The sequence below is a fragment of the Trachypithecus francoisi genome, unplaced genomic scaffold (assembly GCF_009764315.1).
Source record: "Trachypithecus francoisi isolate TF-2019V2 unplaced genomic scaffold, Tfra_2.0 Lachesis_group19, whole genome shotgun sequence".
NCBI classification, from domain to species: Eukaryota; Metazoa; Chordata; class Mammalia; order Primates; family Cercopithecidae; genus Trachypithecus; species Trachypithecus francoisi.
The window spans coordinates 34,424,449-34,440,470 of record NW_022681464.1 but is presented as its reverse complement, the minus strand read 5'-3'; the positions used below and the strand labels follow the sequence as shown (position 1 = coordinate 34,440,470).

Sequence of the window (16,022 nt, the reverse complement as noted above, 5' to 3'; positions counted from 1 at the left end):
TGGGTTAATTAAACCTCTTTCCTTTATAAATTACCCAGTCTCAGGCAGTTCTTTATAGTAGCATGAGAACGGACTAATACAGTGGTATGGGTGAAACAACAGATCGATGAAACAGGACAGAGAGCCCAGGAATAGACTCACATAAAAATAGTCAACTGATCTTTGATATAAGAGCAAAGGCAATATAATGGAGAAAAGACAGCCAACAAATGGTGCTGAACTGGACATCTACATGTAAAAGTAACCTAAACACAGACCTCGCATCCCTCACAAAAATTAACTCAAAATGGATCTAAACATAAAATGCAGAAATTTAAGATAACATAGGAGAAAAACTAGATGACCTTGGGTATGGCAATGACATTTTAAGTATACCAAAGGCACAATTCATGAAAGAAATAACTGATAAACTGGACTTCATTAAAATTTAAAATGTCTGCTCTTTAAAAGATACTGTTGGCCAGGCAGGGTGGCTCACACCTGTAATCCTAAAACATTGGGAGGCAGAGGCAAGAGAACTGATTGAGCCCAGGAGTTTGTGACCAACCTGGGCAATATAGGGAAACTTCATCTCTACAAAAAATTTAAAAATTAGTCAAGCACAGTGGTGTACCCTTGTGGTCCCAGCTACTAGGAAGGCTAAGATAGAATGATTGCTTGAGCCCAGGAGGTCAAGGATAGAGTGAGCACTGATCACACCACTGCACTCCAGTCTGGGTGACAGAGCACAACTTTGTCTCAAAAAAGAAAAAGCGTATAATAAAAAGTATTTTTTGGACTGGGCATGGTGGTTCTTGCTTGTAATCCAGCACTTTGGGAGGCCAAGGCAGGTGGATCACTTCCATCCAGGAGTTTGAAACAAGCTAAGATGACACAGAGACACTCCATTTCTATTTTTATTTTTAAAAAAAAAAAAAAATTTTTTTTTTTTTTTTGAAAAAGATACTGTTACGAGAATGAGAAGACAAGTTACAGGCTGGAAGAAAATACTTACAAAATAAATATCTGATTTAAAAACTGTTAACCTGGTTGGGCACGGTGGCTCACGCCTGTAATCCCAGCACTTTGGAAAGCTGAGGCGGGAGGATCTCCTGAGGTCGGGAGTTTGAGACCAGCCTGACCAACATGGAGAAACCCTGTCTCTACTAAAAATACAAAATTAGCTAGGCATGGTGGTGAATGCCGGCAATCCCAGCTACTCGGGAATCTGAGGCAGGGGAATCGCTTGAACCCGAGAGGCGGAGGTTGCAGTCAGCCGAGATTGCATCATTGCACTCCAGCCTGGGCAACAAGAATGAAACTCCACGTCAAAAAACAAACAAACAAACAAAAACACAAACACACACAAAAAAAACTGTTACCCAAAATACCCAAAGAACTCTTAAAACTCAGAACAGCCTGATTAAAAAATTAAAATTAAAATAAATAAAATAAAAAATGGGCAAAGGACCTCACCTAAGAAGATATGCAAATGGAAAATAAGCACATGAAAAGATACTCCGTATCATATATTAATAGGAAATGCAAATTAAAACAGTAACATACCACTACAAGCCTATTAGAAAGGCCAAAACCCAGAACACTGATAACACCAAATTCTGGTGAGGATATGAAGCAAGGTAAACTCTCATTAATTGTTGGTAGAAATGCAAAATAATACAGCAACTTTGGAAGAGAGTCTGGCAGTTTCTAACAAAACTAAACACACTCTTACCATACGATCCAGCAATCAAGCTTCTTGGTATTTACCATCAAGGGCTGAAAACATGTCCTCACAAAAACCTGTACACAGCAGCTTTATTCATAATTGCCAAACTTTGAAGCAACCAAGATATCCTGCAGTAGGTGAATGGATAAACTATGATACAACCAGACAACGGAATATCACACAGAGCTAAAAAGAAATGGGCTTTCAAAGCCATAAAAAGACATGGGAGCCCAGTTCAGGGGCTCATGCCTGTAATCCCAACAATTTGGGAGCCCGAGGCAGGTGGATCACTTGAGGTCAGGAGTTCAAGACTAGCCTGGCCAACATGGTGAAACTCCATCTCTACTAAAAAAATTAAAATAAAAAATTAGGCCGGGTGTGGTGGCTCATACCTGGAATCCCAGCACTTTGGGAGGCTGAGGGGGCAGATCATTTGAGGTCAGAAGTTCAAAACTAGCCTGGCCAACATGGTGAAACCCTGTCTCTACAAAAAATACAAAAACTAGTCAGGAGTGGTGGTGCACAACTGCAGTCACAGCTACTTAGGAGGCTGAGGCAGAGAACTGCTTGAATCCGAGAGGTGAAGGTTGCAGTGAGCAGAGATCACGCCACTGCACTCCAGTCTAGGGGACAGAGTGAGACTCCATCTCAAAAAAATAAATAAAATAAAATAAAAAATAAAAAATTAGCCGGATGTGGTGGCACACGCCTGTAGTCCCAGTTACTCGGGAGGTTGAGCAGGAGAACTACTTGAACCTGGGAAATGGAGGTTGCAGTGAGCAGAGATCACACCACTGCACTCCAGCCTGTGTGACAGAGCAAGACTTCATCTCAAACTAACTTACTAAATAAAGACATGGGAGATGTTTAACTGCATATTACTAAGTGAAAAAAGCCTATCAGAAAAGGCTACATGGTATATTATTCCAACTCTGACATTCTAGAAAAGGTAAAACTATGGAGACATTAAAAAGACCAGTGGTTGGCAGGGGTTAAGGTAGGAAGAAGGGGTAAATAAGCAAAACAGAATTTTTAGCACAGTGCAGCTATTCTGCATGATACCATAATGGTGAATACATGTCATTATACATTTCTCAAAACCCACAGAATATACGAGAAAATCCTAATATGAAATACATACTCTGGGAAATAATGATGTGTCAATGTAGGTTCATAAATTATAACAAATGTACCACTATGATATGGGATGTTGACAGTGAGGGAGTCTGTGCATGTGTGGAATTAAGGAGTACATGGGAACTCTCTGTACTATCTGCTCAATTTTGTTGTGGATCTAAAACAGGTCTAGGCCAGGCGTGGTGGCTCACACCCACAATCTCAGCACCCTGGGCAACAAAACCAAACTCCATCTCTACAAAAAACTTAAAAATTAGCCAGGTGTGGTGGCACTCGCCTGTAGTGCCAGCTACTCAGGAGGGTGAGGCAGAAGATTGCTTGAGCCCAGGAGGTTGAGGCTGCAGTGAGCCATGATTGTGCCCCTGCACTACACCCTAGGTGACAGAGCAGGACACTGTTCCAAAAGGAAAAAGAGAAATTAGCCAGGCCTGGTGGCCTGTGCCTATAGTCCTAGCTACGCAGGAGGCTGAGACAGGAAGATTCAGCCCAGGAGTTTGAGGTTACAATGAGCTATGATAGCACCACTGCATTCCAGCCTGGGCAACACAGCAAAACCCTGTCTCAAAAAAATAAAACAGGCTGGGCGCAGTGGCTCACACCTATAATCCCAGCACTTTGGGAACTCAAGGTGGGCAGACAGCTTGAGCTCAGAAGTTCGAGACCAGTCTGGGCAACATAGTGAAACTCTGTCTCTACAAAATATACAAAAATTAGCCAGGCATGGTGGCACACAACTGTAGTGCCAGATATTCAGGAGGCTGATGTGGGAGGATTGTTGGAGCCCAGGAGTTTGAGGCTGCAGTGAGCTATAATCGTGCCACTGCACTCCGGCCTGAACAACAGAGTAAGATCCTGACTCAAAATAAAAATAAAATTTAAAAATCAGAAAAAAAATCTCTAATCCTGCTCTACTACTATTATCTTTTCTCTAATGCCCAGTTTCCTCTTTTTCCTAATCATATTGAAAAGAAATAAAGTTTACAGAATTAAATTATATGCACTCAAATTTCACATAAAAAAAAATAAAGGTTAAGCAAGAGTTACTGGATCATGGTTTCCCTAAATCAAAAATTTAATCACATGTAACTTCTTTCCTCAGCTTTCTGTAGCAGCACTATCCAAGAGAACGATCTGTGTGATGATGCAAACATTCTATACATATACCACATAACACAGTAGCATCTAGAAATGTGTGGCTTTTAAGCACTGGATAGTATGACTGAAGAGCAGCATTTTTAATTTCATGTAGCCTAGTGGCTACTTCACAGGATAGCACAGCTCTGTAGCCAATCAGAGATCTGTCAACTCTCTCTCTTTTTTTTTTTCTTGAGACGGAGTCTCGCTCTGTTACCCAGGCTGCAGTACAGTGGTGGGATCTCGGCTCACTACAACTTCCGCCTCCTGGGCTCAAGCGATTCTCCTGCCTCGGCCTCCTGAGTAGCTGGGATTACAGGTACAAACCACTACATCCGACTAATTTTTGTATTTTTAGTAGTGATGGGGTTTCACTATGTTGGTCAGGTTGGTCTCGATCTCCTGATCTCAAGTGATCCACCCACCTTGGCCTCCCAAAGTGCTGGGATTACAGGTGTAAGCCACTGTGCCTGGTATTGCCAACTCTTTCTCCAAAGCTTCTCATCAATGTTCTTTCCCATTTCTACCAATGTCATAGTAATTTGGCACTTTACACACCTAATATGTATACTACTCTCTATATATGCCATTGAAATATTAATTATCTCCCTACACTTCATCAAAATATTGTTTTAATGTTATTTAAATTTTTATCATTCAAAATGTTCAGGATTCTTGAAAACGTAAAAGAACAGAAAGAATAAAGTCCATACAGCATTCAAAATCAAAGTATCACAATTTGACTTGATTGCATTTTTCTAGTCTCATTATCCACAAAAATCCTGATTCAGTAAAAAAGATCTACTCATTATCCCTCACAAAAATGTTAAGCTTTCTCTTGCTTTAGTTGTACTGTTACCAATCATAGATGACTATGTTCATTTTAAAAGTCAAATCTTAACTTTTTCCTGTCTATGAAAACAAACGATTCTGACCACTTCTAAGTTGCAAAGCTAACATATGATTTATTTAGTTAAATATTTAATATTGATTTATTGCTTTACTGGTTACTTAGATCTTTTATTAAGTTTTCATTTCTTTCAGACTTTGTTCCTAAACTTGAAGGGCATAGCCCAGAGAGTAGTGCCCTCCACACATCATTCACTCAGATGTGAATTAATTCAAAGGAGTTAAAAAGGATAATACAGGAAAAAAGGACTGAGTTTTTCTCTGCCAAGAACCCATACATAGTTCTTTAGCATTACTAACAGCTCAAAATATAGCTGAGTTCCTGGTAAGTTTCTGGCAGTTTCCTGGCCTTGCAACGTGGCTCAACACACTAGGGGAGAGAACTCGTGCTTTCTCTTCACATCTTTAGGGAACAGTACCTTAGTTCCGAAAGGAAACTGAAGCAGTTTCTTAGGTCTAAACCAGAGTCCAGGCTCCACCTGAAGCATTAAGAGGTTTCTTCCTAAATAGTTTTTTGGGCTTTTTTGTTTTTTTCTGAAACAGGGTCCTGCTCTGTCGCACAGGCAGTGGTGCAATCTTGGTTCACCTTAACCTCCCGGGCTCAAGTCAACCTCCCAAGCTCAAGTGATCCTCCTGCCTCAGCCCTGCCGAGAAACTGGGACTATAGGCACATGCCACCATGCCCAGCTAACTTTTTTTGTACAGATGGGGTTTCACGTGTTGCCTCAGCTGCTTCCTAGTTTCTAATAAGTCAAATAAAATTCATTTCCCCAAATGGTGTCAGCCACGCAGATGGGGTAAAACGAAAGAATATGGTAAGAAAAAATTATCTACATTTTAACCTTTTGAAAATAGGATTTTTAGCTATTTCCAATTGTCATCAGATTATTAATCTGCCTGGAAAAAATTTTTACCCAAAGAAAAAGGTAATTATCTTATTTTCTACAGAATGTTTGATTAAAATTTTGGCCAGGCGCAGTAGTTCATGCCTGTAATTCCAATATTTTGGGAGGCCGAGGTGGGTGGATCACCTGAGGTCAGGAGTTTGAGACCAGCCTGACCAACACGGTGAAACCCCATCTCTACTAAACATACAAAAATTAGCTGGGAATGGTGGCATGCACCTGTAGTCCCAGCTACTTGGGAGGTTGAGACAGGAGAACTGCTTGAACCCAGGAGGTGGAGGAGGCAGTGAGCCAAGATCACACCACCGCACTCTAGCCTGGGTGACAGAGCAAGACTCCGTCTCAAAAGAAAACAAAAAAAAATTTTAAGTAAAACTAATTGTTTCTAATTTATTCTATTTTTAGTCTTAAGTAGAACAAAACTTTATTTTCAGTTCCTGATATTGTCCATTTAACATGAATTAACACCAGAGCACCAAATGACTTCTTCTATATACTTCTCACAAACAGACAAACCTAACAGATAAAATTGGCATTAAATAAAATTAGATATTTTGTCAAGCATTTGTGAGTACTTAATGTCTATGAAAGTCATAAAATGAAAAGCCCAATAAATGTTTTAAAGTCACAACCCAAAATCTAGAACTGTGATCACAGTAGAACAACTTTAAGATAGGTACGTTTTCTTCTTCTCTCCATACACTATGGAATACCACAATGTTTTGGAAGAGTCTCTTCCTTAGACTCTATGTACACCTACATTTGAAAACAGCAAAAGATAAGAATATCGACCTTGATAACAGCAAAGGATGGCCAACAGCTAAACTCAATTCCTTCTCTTGAGCTTATTTCAAAAATGAAAAAAAATAACCCATGGCTCTGTCCCATCAAGTGGGGGTTGGAGGAGGGGTCCGGCTGGGGCAGGAAATAATCTTTCCTAGGTTGCTAAAATGCTTTGCAGCTTTGCAAGAGAGCCAGAATTTGTTTGGAAGATGATGACTTCACCTTGTTCCACAAATCTACTTCCCTTGGCATCTTGGAAGAGTAGAGCAGATATTTCTAGATTTATTTATTTACTTTTCCTCTCAGAAATTAAGAATTTTCCTTAAGGTGAAGAATTAAGACTTTGAAATCGAATGTTTTTATAATTTCAGGAAACTAAATGATCACCAGAATTAAATAATGTACACTGAGTAGAATTTACTTGAACTAACTTCCTCTACGAGGTTTGTATATAAAATATACTGAACTATTTTTCTATAATTTAGCTACCTGATAGAACTATTTTTTTTTCCACAATGCAAGGATATTAACATAGTCAAATTGAAAAAGCACAAATTTCAAATGATAAAACAATATCTAGCTATAGATATTCTATGTCCATGCACCTTATATTTGGTGAAGTGGTAGGAGGGAGTGTGTGGAAAAGTCAGATGAAATAAGAAATATAAAGGATGACCACAGGTAGAGAACCAAAAAAGTAAAAACTCACCCTATCCTGGGTAGTAGGTGGATGAATGAAACAATGAATACAAACCTTTCAACCGAAGGTAAGTATTAACACAAGCATATGAATTTAACGGAGGCCAATAAAGACCTTTAACTAATCCAGTATCTGGTACCTATATAAAGATTTATATGAAATGAATTGGTGATCTCAGTTCAGATATCCTGGAGGTCTTATTAATGTGAGTGTACAGTACTGAAGGTAACATGTATATAATAAAAAGAGATTCCATTTCAGATATGGGTAAACAGCAATTCAATTAAATTACTATTTTCACAAGATATCTGAAATGGTTCAAAATTGTTTAAAAAAAACTTTGCTATTTCCACAAATATTAAATAATACCCATTATGCCTAAAATGCACTTACATTAAAAAATACATTTTGTACTAAAACAGATTTACTCTGTGGGAATTTTGTTTTTTTTGTATACTACAAATTCTGAGGTCTTAATTTTCTAGAATTTTTCTTTTTTAATCTTATAAAGAAAAACCCTCATGATAACAAAGAGAAGGTGAAGGAAATCTCCAAACAACCTACTTGGTATAATACCTATCACGATCAATCACCATACATAAAACTGTGCCAAGAAATATAAATATTAAATAGATTTATCAACAGTAAATAATTATTGAAATCAAAGGAAAATTTTTTTTTTAAATAGAAGTTAAATAACATTACTTCTGACAAGTACAATCACTACTTTAGAAAAGTAAAATTTAAATTCAAAATCCCACAACATAAACCAGTCAAAATAAATTAGCTGGTTTTTATGTTTGGCTTTGTTTTTAAAAAGCCAGTATACACACTACATGTGCTTTGTACATATTATTGTCTCTTAAAAACATAAATTTTTCAGTGATTTAAATTTGGCAACATCTCAGTAAGAGACCAACCTAATTATCTGATTTTTGCATTTTAGAATTCACAAATTCCACTTACCACATATTTTACAGCACTTATAAACTGATTGTGGAAAAGCAGATGCTGTGTTTCATCTTCTGGATTTGAAGCTGTATACAGCATTCCACAAACATTACAAGAAACTGCTCCAAATCTTTTTTGTCCTGCATCCTATTTATAAAAAACAAACAAAAGTTTTTTCCTCCCAAAAGAATTATTCCAGAACATCAGCCTCTAAGGCTATAGTGTGAGCATAAAGTGAGAATTGTTTAATCTACAATGAATAACATTCAATGTTAATTACTAAAAATTACATGCTAATCTTTGAAATCTGCATGTGATTTTATTAATGTTTCCATTTTAGTAACCTGATCCACAGCATATAACAATTTTTTAAAAACTGACAAATAGCTTTAACATTACAAACTTAGTCCTAAAGCCCCAAACAGTAAATACTCTATGAATGAGAACTAATATATATTTCATATTTGTAATAATTATACTACTAGCGTGTAGAGAAAAAAGTTTTTTTGATACAGGGTCTCACTGTGTCACCCAGACTGGGACTACAGGCATGCGCCACCATGTCTGGCTAATTTCTGTTTGTTTTTGTTTTGAGACAAAGTCCCACTCTGTCACCCAGGCTGGAGTGCAGTGGCGCGATCTTAGCTACTGCAACCTCTGCCTCCCAGGTTCAAGCGATTCTCCTGCCTCAGCCTCCCGAGTAGGTGGGATTACAAGAACGTGCCATTGCACCTGGCTAATTCTTTGTATTTTTAGTAAAGATGGGGTTTCACCATGTTGACCAGGTTCGTCTTGAACTCCTGACCTCAGGTGAGCCACCTGCCTCAGCCTCGCCAAGTGCTAGGATTACAGGCATGAGCCACCATGCCTCGCCACCTGGCTAATTTTTATATTTTTTGTAGAGAGAGAATTTTACCATATTGCCCAGGCTGGTCTAGAACTGAGCTCAAGCGATCCGCCTGCCTCAGTCTCCCAAAGTGCTGAGATTACAGGTGTGAGCCACTGTGCCCAGCTAGACTCTTTTTTATTTTTATTTTTAATTTGAGACAGAGTCTTGCTCTGCCACCCGAGTAGATGGGATTACAGGCACCCACCACCAAGGCCAGCTAATTTGTGTATCTTTTATTTTTATTTTTATTTTTTTTTTGAGACGGAGTCTCGCTCTGTCGCCCAGGCTGGAGTGCCGTGGCCGGATCTCAGCTCACTGCAAGCTCCGCCTCCCGGGTTTACGCCATTCTCTCGCCTCAGCCTCCCGAGTAGCTGGGACTACAGGCGCCCGCCATCTCGCCCGGCTAATTTTTTGTATATTTTAGTAGAGACGGGGTTTCACCGTGTTAGCCAGGATGGTCTCCGATCTCCTGACCTCGTGATCCGCCCGTCTCGGCCTCCCAAAGTGCTGGGATTACAGGCTTGAGCCACCGCGCCCGGCCCTTGTGTATCTTTTAATAGAGATCGGGTTTTGCCATGTTGGCCAGGCTGGTCTCCAACTCCTGACATCAGGTGATCCACCTGCCTCGGCCTCCCAAAGTGCTAGGATTACAGGCATGAGCCACCACGCCTGACCCACTCAATTTTTTAATGTCTTAAAAGTCTGGGGGGCCAGCTGAGGTGGCTCATGCCTGTAATCCCAGCACTTTGGATCACGAGGTCAGGAGTTCAAGACCAGCCTGGCTAACATGGTGAAACCCTATCTCCATCAAAAATACAACAAATAGCCAGGCATGGTGGTGCGCACCCGTATCCCCAACTACTTGGGAGGCTGAGGCGGGAGAATCACTTGAACCCAGGAAGCAGAGGTTGCAGTGAGCCGAGATCATGCCACTGCACTCCAGCCTGGGTGACAGAGCGAGACTCCATCTCAAAAAAAAAAAAAGAACAACAACAACAACAACAACAAAATAAGTCTGTACTCAACAGTTTTTTCCCTCTCGCTCTGTCGCCCAGGCTGGAGCACAGTGGCGTGCAACCTAGGCTCAGTGCAAGCTCCGCCTCCCAGGTTCATGCCATTCTCCTGCGCCTGCCACCACACCTGGCTAATTTTTTTGTATTTTTAGTAGAGACAGGGTTTTTCACTGTGTTAGCCAGGATGGTCTTGATCTCCTGACCTTGTGATCCGCTCACCTCGGTCTCCCAAAGTGCTGGGATTACAGGCGTGAGCCACGGCGTCCAGTCCCCCGAAAATTTTAAGGCCAGGCATGGTGGCTCACACCTGTAATCCCTGTACTTTGGGCAGGCAGATCACTTGAGGTCAGGAATTCAAGACAAGCCTGACCAACATGGTAAAATCCCATCTCTACTAAAAATGCAGATGCCAGCCCACAGAACCATAAGCCAAATAAACCTCTAAAAATACAAAAATCAGCCAGATATGGCAGCATGCACCTATAGTCCCAGCTACTAAGGAGGATGAGACAGGAATTGCTTGAACTCAGGAGGCAGAGGTTACAGTGATCTAAGATTGTGCCACTGCACTCCAGCCTGGGTGACAGAGTGAGACTCCATCTCACACACACCCACAAAAAATTAACAATTAGCTGTGTGTAGTGATGCATGCCTTTTAGTCCCAGCTATTCAGCCGGCTGAGGTGAGAGAATCACTTGAGCCTGGGAGGCTGAAGCTGCAGTGAGCTGTGATCATGCCACTGCACTTTAGCCTGGGTGACAGAGTGAGACCCTATCTTTAAAAAAAAAAAAAAATTCTACTAATTATGCTGACTGTAACTACATTAAATGTTCCTAGTACTCTGGGTGCCTTAATTTCTTTATATTCACTCTTTCAAATTAGATTTTTAATCAATCAAAATATCTCTTTTCCAATTTATCTGCCTGTAATTTAAAATGTAATTTTAAAATAATGTATTCTGCAATACAGATATTTAAAATCATTTTATACATTAAGTTCCATGTTACTATTTTTTTTTTTTTTTTTTGAGATGGAGTATTGCTCTTGTTGCCCAGGCTGGAGTGCAAAGGCACGATCTCAGCTTACCGCAACCGCAACCTCCACCTCCCAAGTTCAAGGGATTTTCCTTTCTCAGCCTTCCAAGTAGCAGGGATTACAGGAACGTGTTATTATGCCTGGCTAATTTTGTATTTTTAGTAGAGATGAGCTTTCTCCATGTTGGTCAGGTTGGTCTCGAACTACTGACCTCACATGATCCGCCCGCCTCAGCCTCCCAAAGTGCTGGGATTACAGGCCGTGAGCCACTGCGCCCGGACAAATTCCACGTTATTTTAACATTTAAATCAACTACTGTAAGAAGGTACTGATCAAATGACAAATCTAAGAAAGTAACAGATGTGAAATAAAGTATCATAATTTGCTATGAAACTAGAAGTATGAAAACAATTATTGTTAGAAGACAGAGTCACTATTTAAGAAGGGGGTTGTAATAATACCAGGAATATTTTTCTTTTTCTTTTCCCTTTTTTTTTTTTTTTGAGACGGAGTCTCACTCTGTCACCCAGGCTGGAGTGCAGTGGCCGGATCTCAGCTCACTGCAAGCTCCGCCTCCCGGGTTTACGCCATTCTCCAGCCTCAGCCTCCCAAGTAGCTGGGACTACAGGTGCCCGCCACCTCGCCCAGCTACTTTTTTGTGTTTTTTAGTAGAGATGGGGTTTCACCGTGTTAGCCAGGATGGTCTAGACCTCCTGACCTCGTGATCCACCCGTCTCGGCCTCCCAAAATGCTGGGATTACAGGCTTGAGCCATGGCGCCCGGCCACTAGGAATATTTTTCTGAGACACAGTCTCGCTCTGTTGCCCAGACTGGAGTGCAATGACACGATCTCAGCTCACTGCAACCTCCGCCTGCCAGGTTCATGCAACTCTCCTGCCTCAGACTCCCAAGTAGCTGGGATTACAGTAGTCTGCCATCACGCCTGGCTAATTTTTGTACTTTTAGTAGAGACAGGGTTTCACCATGTTGGCCAGGCTGGTCTCCAACTCCCGACCTCAGGTGATCCACCCGCCTTGGCCTCCCAAAGTACTGGGATTATAGGTGTGAGCCACTGCACCTGGTATGGGAATATTTTTCATAATAAAATTTATTATGACAAAAAGGCTCTTTGGCAAAAGTGAATGAATTTATTCTTTAAAACCTTGCATAAATACAGTGCTGCTATGATTTTGACATGATTTGATTTGTCTCCACCAAACTTTATGGGGAAATTTGATCTACAATGTGACAGTGTTTGGAGGTTGGGCTTAGTGAGATGTGCTTGAGTCATGGAGGTGAATCCCATACAAATAGGTAAATGCCCTCGAATGCCCTCCTGCTGGGATGAACAGGGTTAAAAAAAAAAAAAAAAGAGGCTAGCTTCCTTGGTTTCTCTCTTGCTTCCTCCCTTACCACGTGGTCTCTCTGCACATGAGCTCACTCCCTTTCGGCATTCATTCGTAAGCTGAAGCAATCTGAGACCCTCAAGAGATGCAGATGCCAGCCTATAGGACCATAAGCCAAACAAACCTCTTTTCTATAAAAATTACCAACCTCAGATATCGTATTACAGCAATACGAAATATACTAAGATGGTTCTAACAATTCACCAAAATGATCAAGTTGTATACTTACTATAATCAACTGTTTTTCATCAGTTTTCTCTGCTTCTTTTAGTTTCAAGTCCTTTGGAATTGTTATCTCCAAATGGGAATTACACTTAGGCAAAGAATAATTTCGTGGAGTCTCCCTTAAAAAAATAAAATAAAATTACTAAATGTTACAGATCCAAGTCATTTCGAATCATTGGAGGAGAAAAAATAACTTATTTTCTCTACACAACACTGATAACTTTCAACTTCAAGAGAGGGAGAAGGGCCGGGCGCGGTGGCTCAAGCCTGTAATCCCAGCACTGTGGGAGGCCGAGACGGACGGATCACGAGGTCAGGAGATCGAGACCATCCTGGCTAACACAGTGAAACCCCGTCTCTACTAAAAAAATACAAAAAACTAGCCGGGCGTAGTGGCGGGCGCCTGTAGTCCCAGCTACTCGGGAGGCTGAGGCAGGAGAATGGCGTAAACCCGGGAGGCGGAGCTTGCAGTGAGCTGAGATCTGGCCACTGCACTCCAGCCTGGCGACAGAGCGAGACTCCGTCTCAAAAAAAAAAAAAAAAAAAAAAAAAAAGAGGGAGAAAAACCTTTTAAAAATCAAGGGGCAGGCCTGGCACGGTGGCTCATGCCTATAATCCCAGCACTTTGGGAGGCCGAGGCAGGCAGACTGCCTGAGCTCAGGAGTTCGCGACCAGCCTGGGCAACACGGTGAAATCCCATCTGTACTAAAAAAACAAAAAAAAAAAGAGCCGGGTGTGGCAGTGTGCACCTGTAGTCCCAGCTACTTGGGAGGCTGAGGCAGGAGAATTGCTTGAGCAGGAGAATTGCTTGAACCCAAGAGTCTGAGGTTGCAGTGAGCCAAGATCACGCCACTGCACTCCAGCCTGGCGACAGAGCAAGACTGTCTCAAAAAATAAAAATTAAAATTAAAAAGGGGGAAAGAAAACCACTAATTTTCAGTAAAAAAACAAAACCTGTAACACTTACCATAGTCTGAATATGCTTTTAAGTTTTACAGTTTCAGCTATCTAAGTCATTCCAATTTGTACTAAATACCATTTGTTGTTAATCCGAAAGGCAAAATAAGTCAGATCTATTTAATTCTGACATTAAAAAGAAAACAAAAAGCTTTTAATCTTACTTAAAACACGCTTACATGTTGCGTGAAATACCCAGTATTTCTAGAAGTCTAGGGAAAAGGGCATTCTCAAACACTATTGAGACAGGCCCAATCACTTTGGAGGAAAGTCTGGCAATGAGATACAGACACACAAGTAAGCAAAGATATATGTATTTATCACAGGATTTGTCTTTTCTGGATAGAAATGAAACAGAAATATCCAAAATGTTCATAAAGTACAGAACTGTTAAACCATGGTAAAGTCACACAATGAAATTTAATGCAGAATTTAGAAGAATAAGGTAGCTGCCAGATACTGTGGCTCACACCTATAATCCCAGAGAATTGAGAGGCTGAGGTGGGAGAATTACTTGAGGCCAGGAGTTCGAGACCAGCCTGAGCAGCATAGCAAGACCTTGTCTCTAAAAGAAAGACTTTTTAAAAAATTATCCAGGTATGGTGCCACATATAGTCCTAGCTACATGGGAGGCTAGGGCAGAAGGATCACTTGAGCCCAGGAATTCAAGGCTGCAGTGACTGCGCCACTGCATTCCAACTACAAAAAAAAAAAAAAAAAATGAGGTAGTAAGGTAGAAAAAATGTCCATAGTAAACAGTGTGTATAGGCATAGAAAAAGTTGTAACAAAATGAGAATCTGTAGGTAAACTGAGGGTTACTAGCGTAACTTTTTAGGGAAGAATCCCCTAAACTCAAAACTTGTAAGTTAAAATCCTTAAGCTCTAAAATTTAATTAATACCTTACCTGTTATCACTGCTTTTAGATGTCTGGTTATTGAGAATACTCTGCTGTTGGGGAGCTGAACCTGTAATTTAATCAAGAAGGTGGGTTATGTATTGAGTTTTATACTAGTTTTCCATCTAATGGATAAAATCATTACAAAGGAAAAAAAAAACCTTTAATGCATTAAATGACTTATTTTTAATAAAGACCATCTGATAAAATTAGAACCTCCTTCCTAGATACTATTCTTCAGACAAAAGGCAGAAAGGCTGTCCCATATTCAGACTACAAAGCTGCAAAGAGATGTATTGGTAGATTAGTTTGCCTCTAATTTAACTAACAATTATTAGGACCGAATAATAACGAAATTGTTTCAATGCCTGCATAATTATACAATCCCTAAAGTAGAAATAAATGAAAACATTTTCTTGCTAAAAAAAAAAAAAAAAAAGACGCCAGGCACAGTGGCTCACATCTGTAATCCCAGCACTTTGGGAGGGCAAGGCAGGCAGATCACCTGAGGTCAGGAGTTCGAGACCAGACTGCCCCACATGGGGAAACCCCGTCTCTACTAAAGATACAAAATAAGCTGGGCGTGGTGATTTGTGCCTGTAATCCCAGCTGCATGGGAGGTTGAGGCAGGAAAACTGCTCGAACCTGGGAGGCAGAGGTTGCAGTGAGCCAAGATCACGCCACTGCACTCCAGCCTGGGAGACAGAGTGAGACTTCGCCTCAGGAAGAAAAAAAAAAAAAAAAAAAAAAAAGATGCTCTCTGGAATTTTAGTCAGAATAATAAACAAAGGCAATGAGCAACCCATTTTATTTTCTAATGAATAAATGCATTTCTCATATTTATATTACATTCTCTCTTCCCCAACTCAGAGAAAAAGTTAAATCATGCCAGTAATTATCCAAACTCAACATTTTGCTTCATATATACCTTTCCTTTAACAGAGAAACAATAGGAATAAGAGATTTATTTTCTATACCCTCTGCTGTCTCACCCAATATAAGTGAGCAAATCCTCACCCAACAGTTCAAATTATTATTATTTTTTTTTAGTTTTTTGTTTTTGAGACAGTCTCACTCCGTCACCCAGGGTGGAATGCAGTGGTGCAATCTTGGCTCACCTTTGCCTCCCAAGTTCAAGCAATTCTCCTGACTCAGCCTCTCAAATAGCTGAGATTCCAGGCATGCACCACCACGCCTGGCTAATATTTTTTGTATTTTTAGTAAATAGAGACGGCGGTCTCACCCACATAGGCCAGGCTGGTCTTGAACTCCAGGTCTTAAGTGATCTGCCTGCCTCGGCCTCCCAAAGTGCTGGGATTACAGGTGTGAGCCACCACGCCCACCCCCAAATAATGTATTATAAAAAAGAGTTC

The 16,022-nt window shown here is 40.6% G+C and overlaps 1 protein-coding gene across 10 annotated transcripts in view; it reads right to left on the bottom strand.

The window, feature by feature from the left end:
* Positions 1-16,022, bottom strand: part of ESCO1 (establishment of sister chromatid cohesion N-acetyltransferase 1) — an 83,559-nt gene that overhangs the window by 32,462 nt on the left and 35,075 nt on the right. For all 10 annotated transcript variants that reach the window (XR_004429257.1, XR_004429256.1, XR_004429255.1 and 7 more), the window contains exons 6-8: positions 14,659-14,719; positions 12,800-12,914; positions 8,243-8,374 (exon numbers count right to left, since the gene is read on the bottom strand). Coding sequence is in view for 5 of the 10 variants with exons in the window: in XM_033178171.1 (XP_033034062.1) it covers positions 8,243-8,374; positions 12,800-12,914; positions 14,659-14,719 (308 nt within the window). In the remaining 5 variants the exon portion in view is untranslated. The remainder of the gene's footprint in view (positions 1-8,242; positions 8,375-12,799; positions 12,915-14,658; positions 14,720-16,022) is intronic.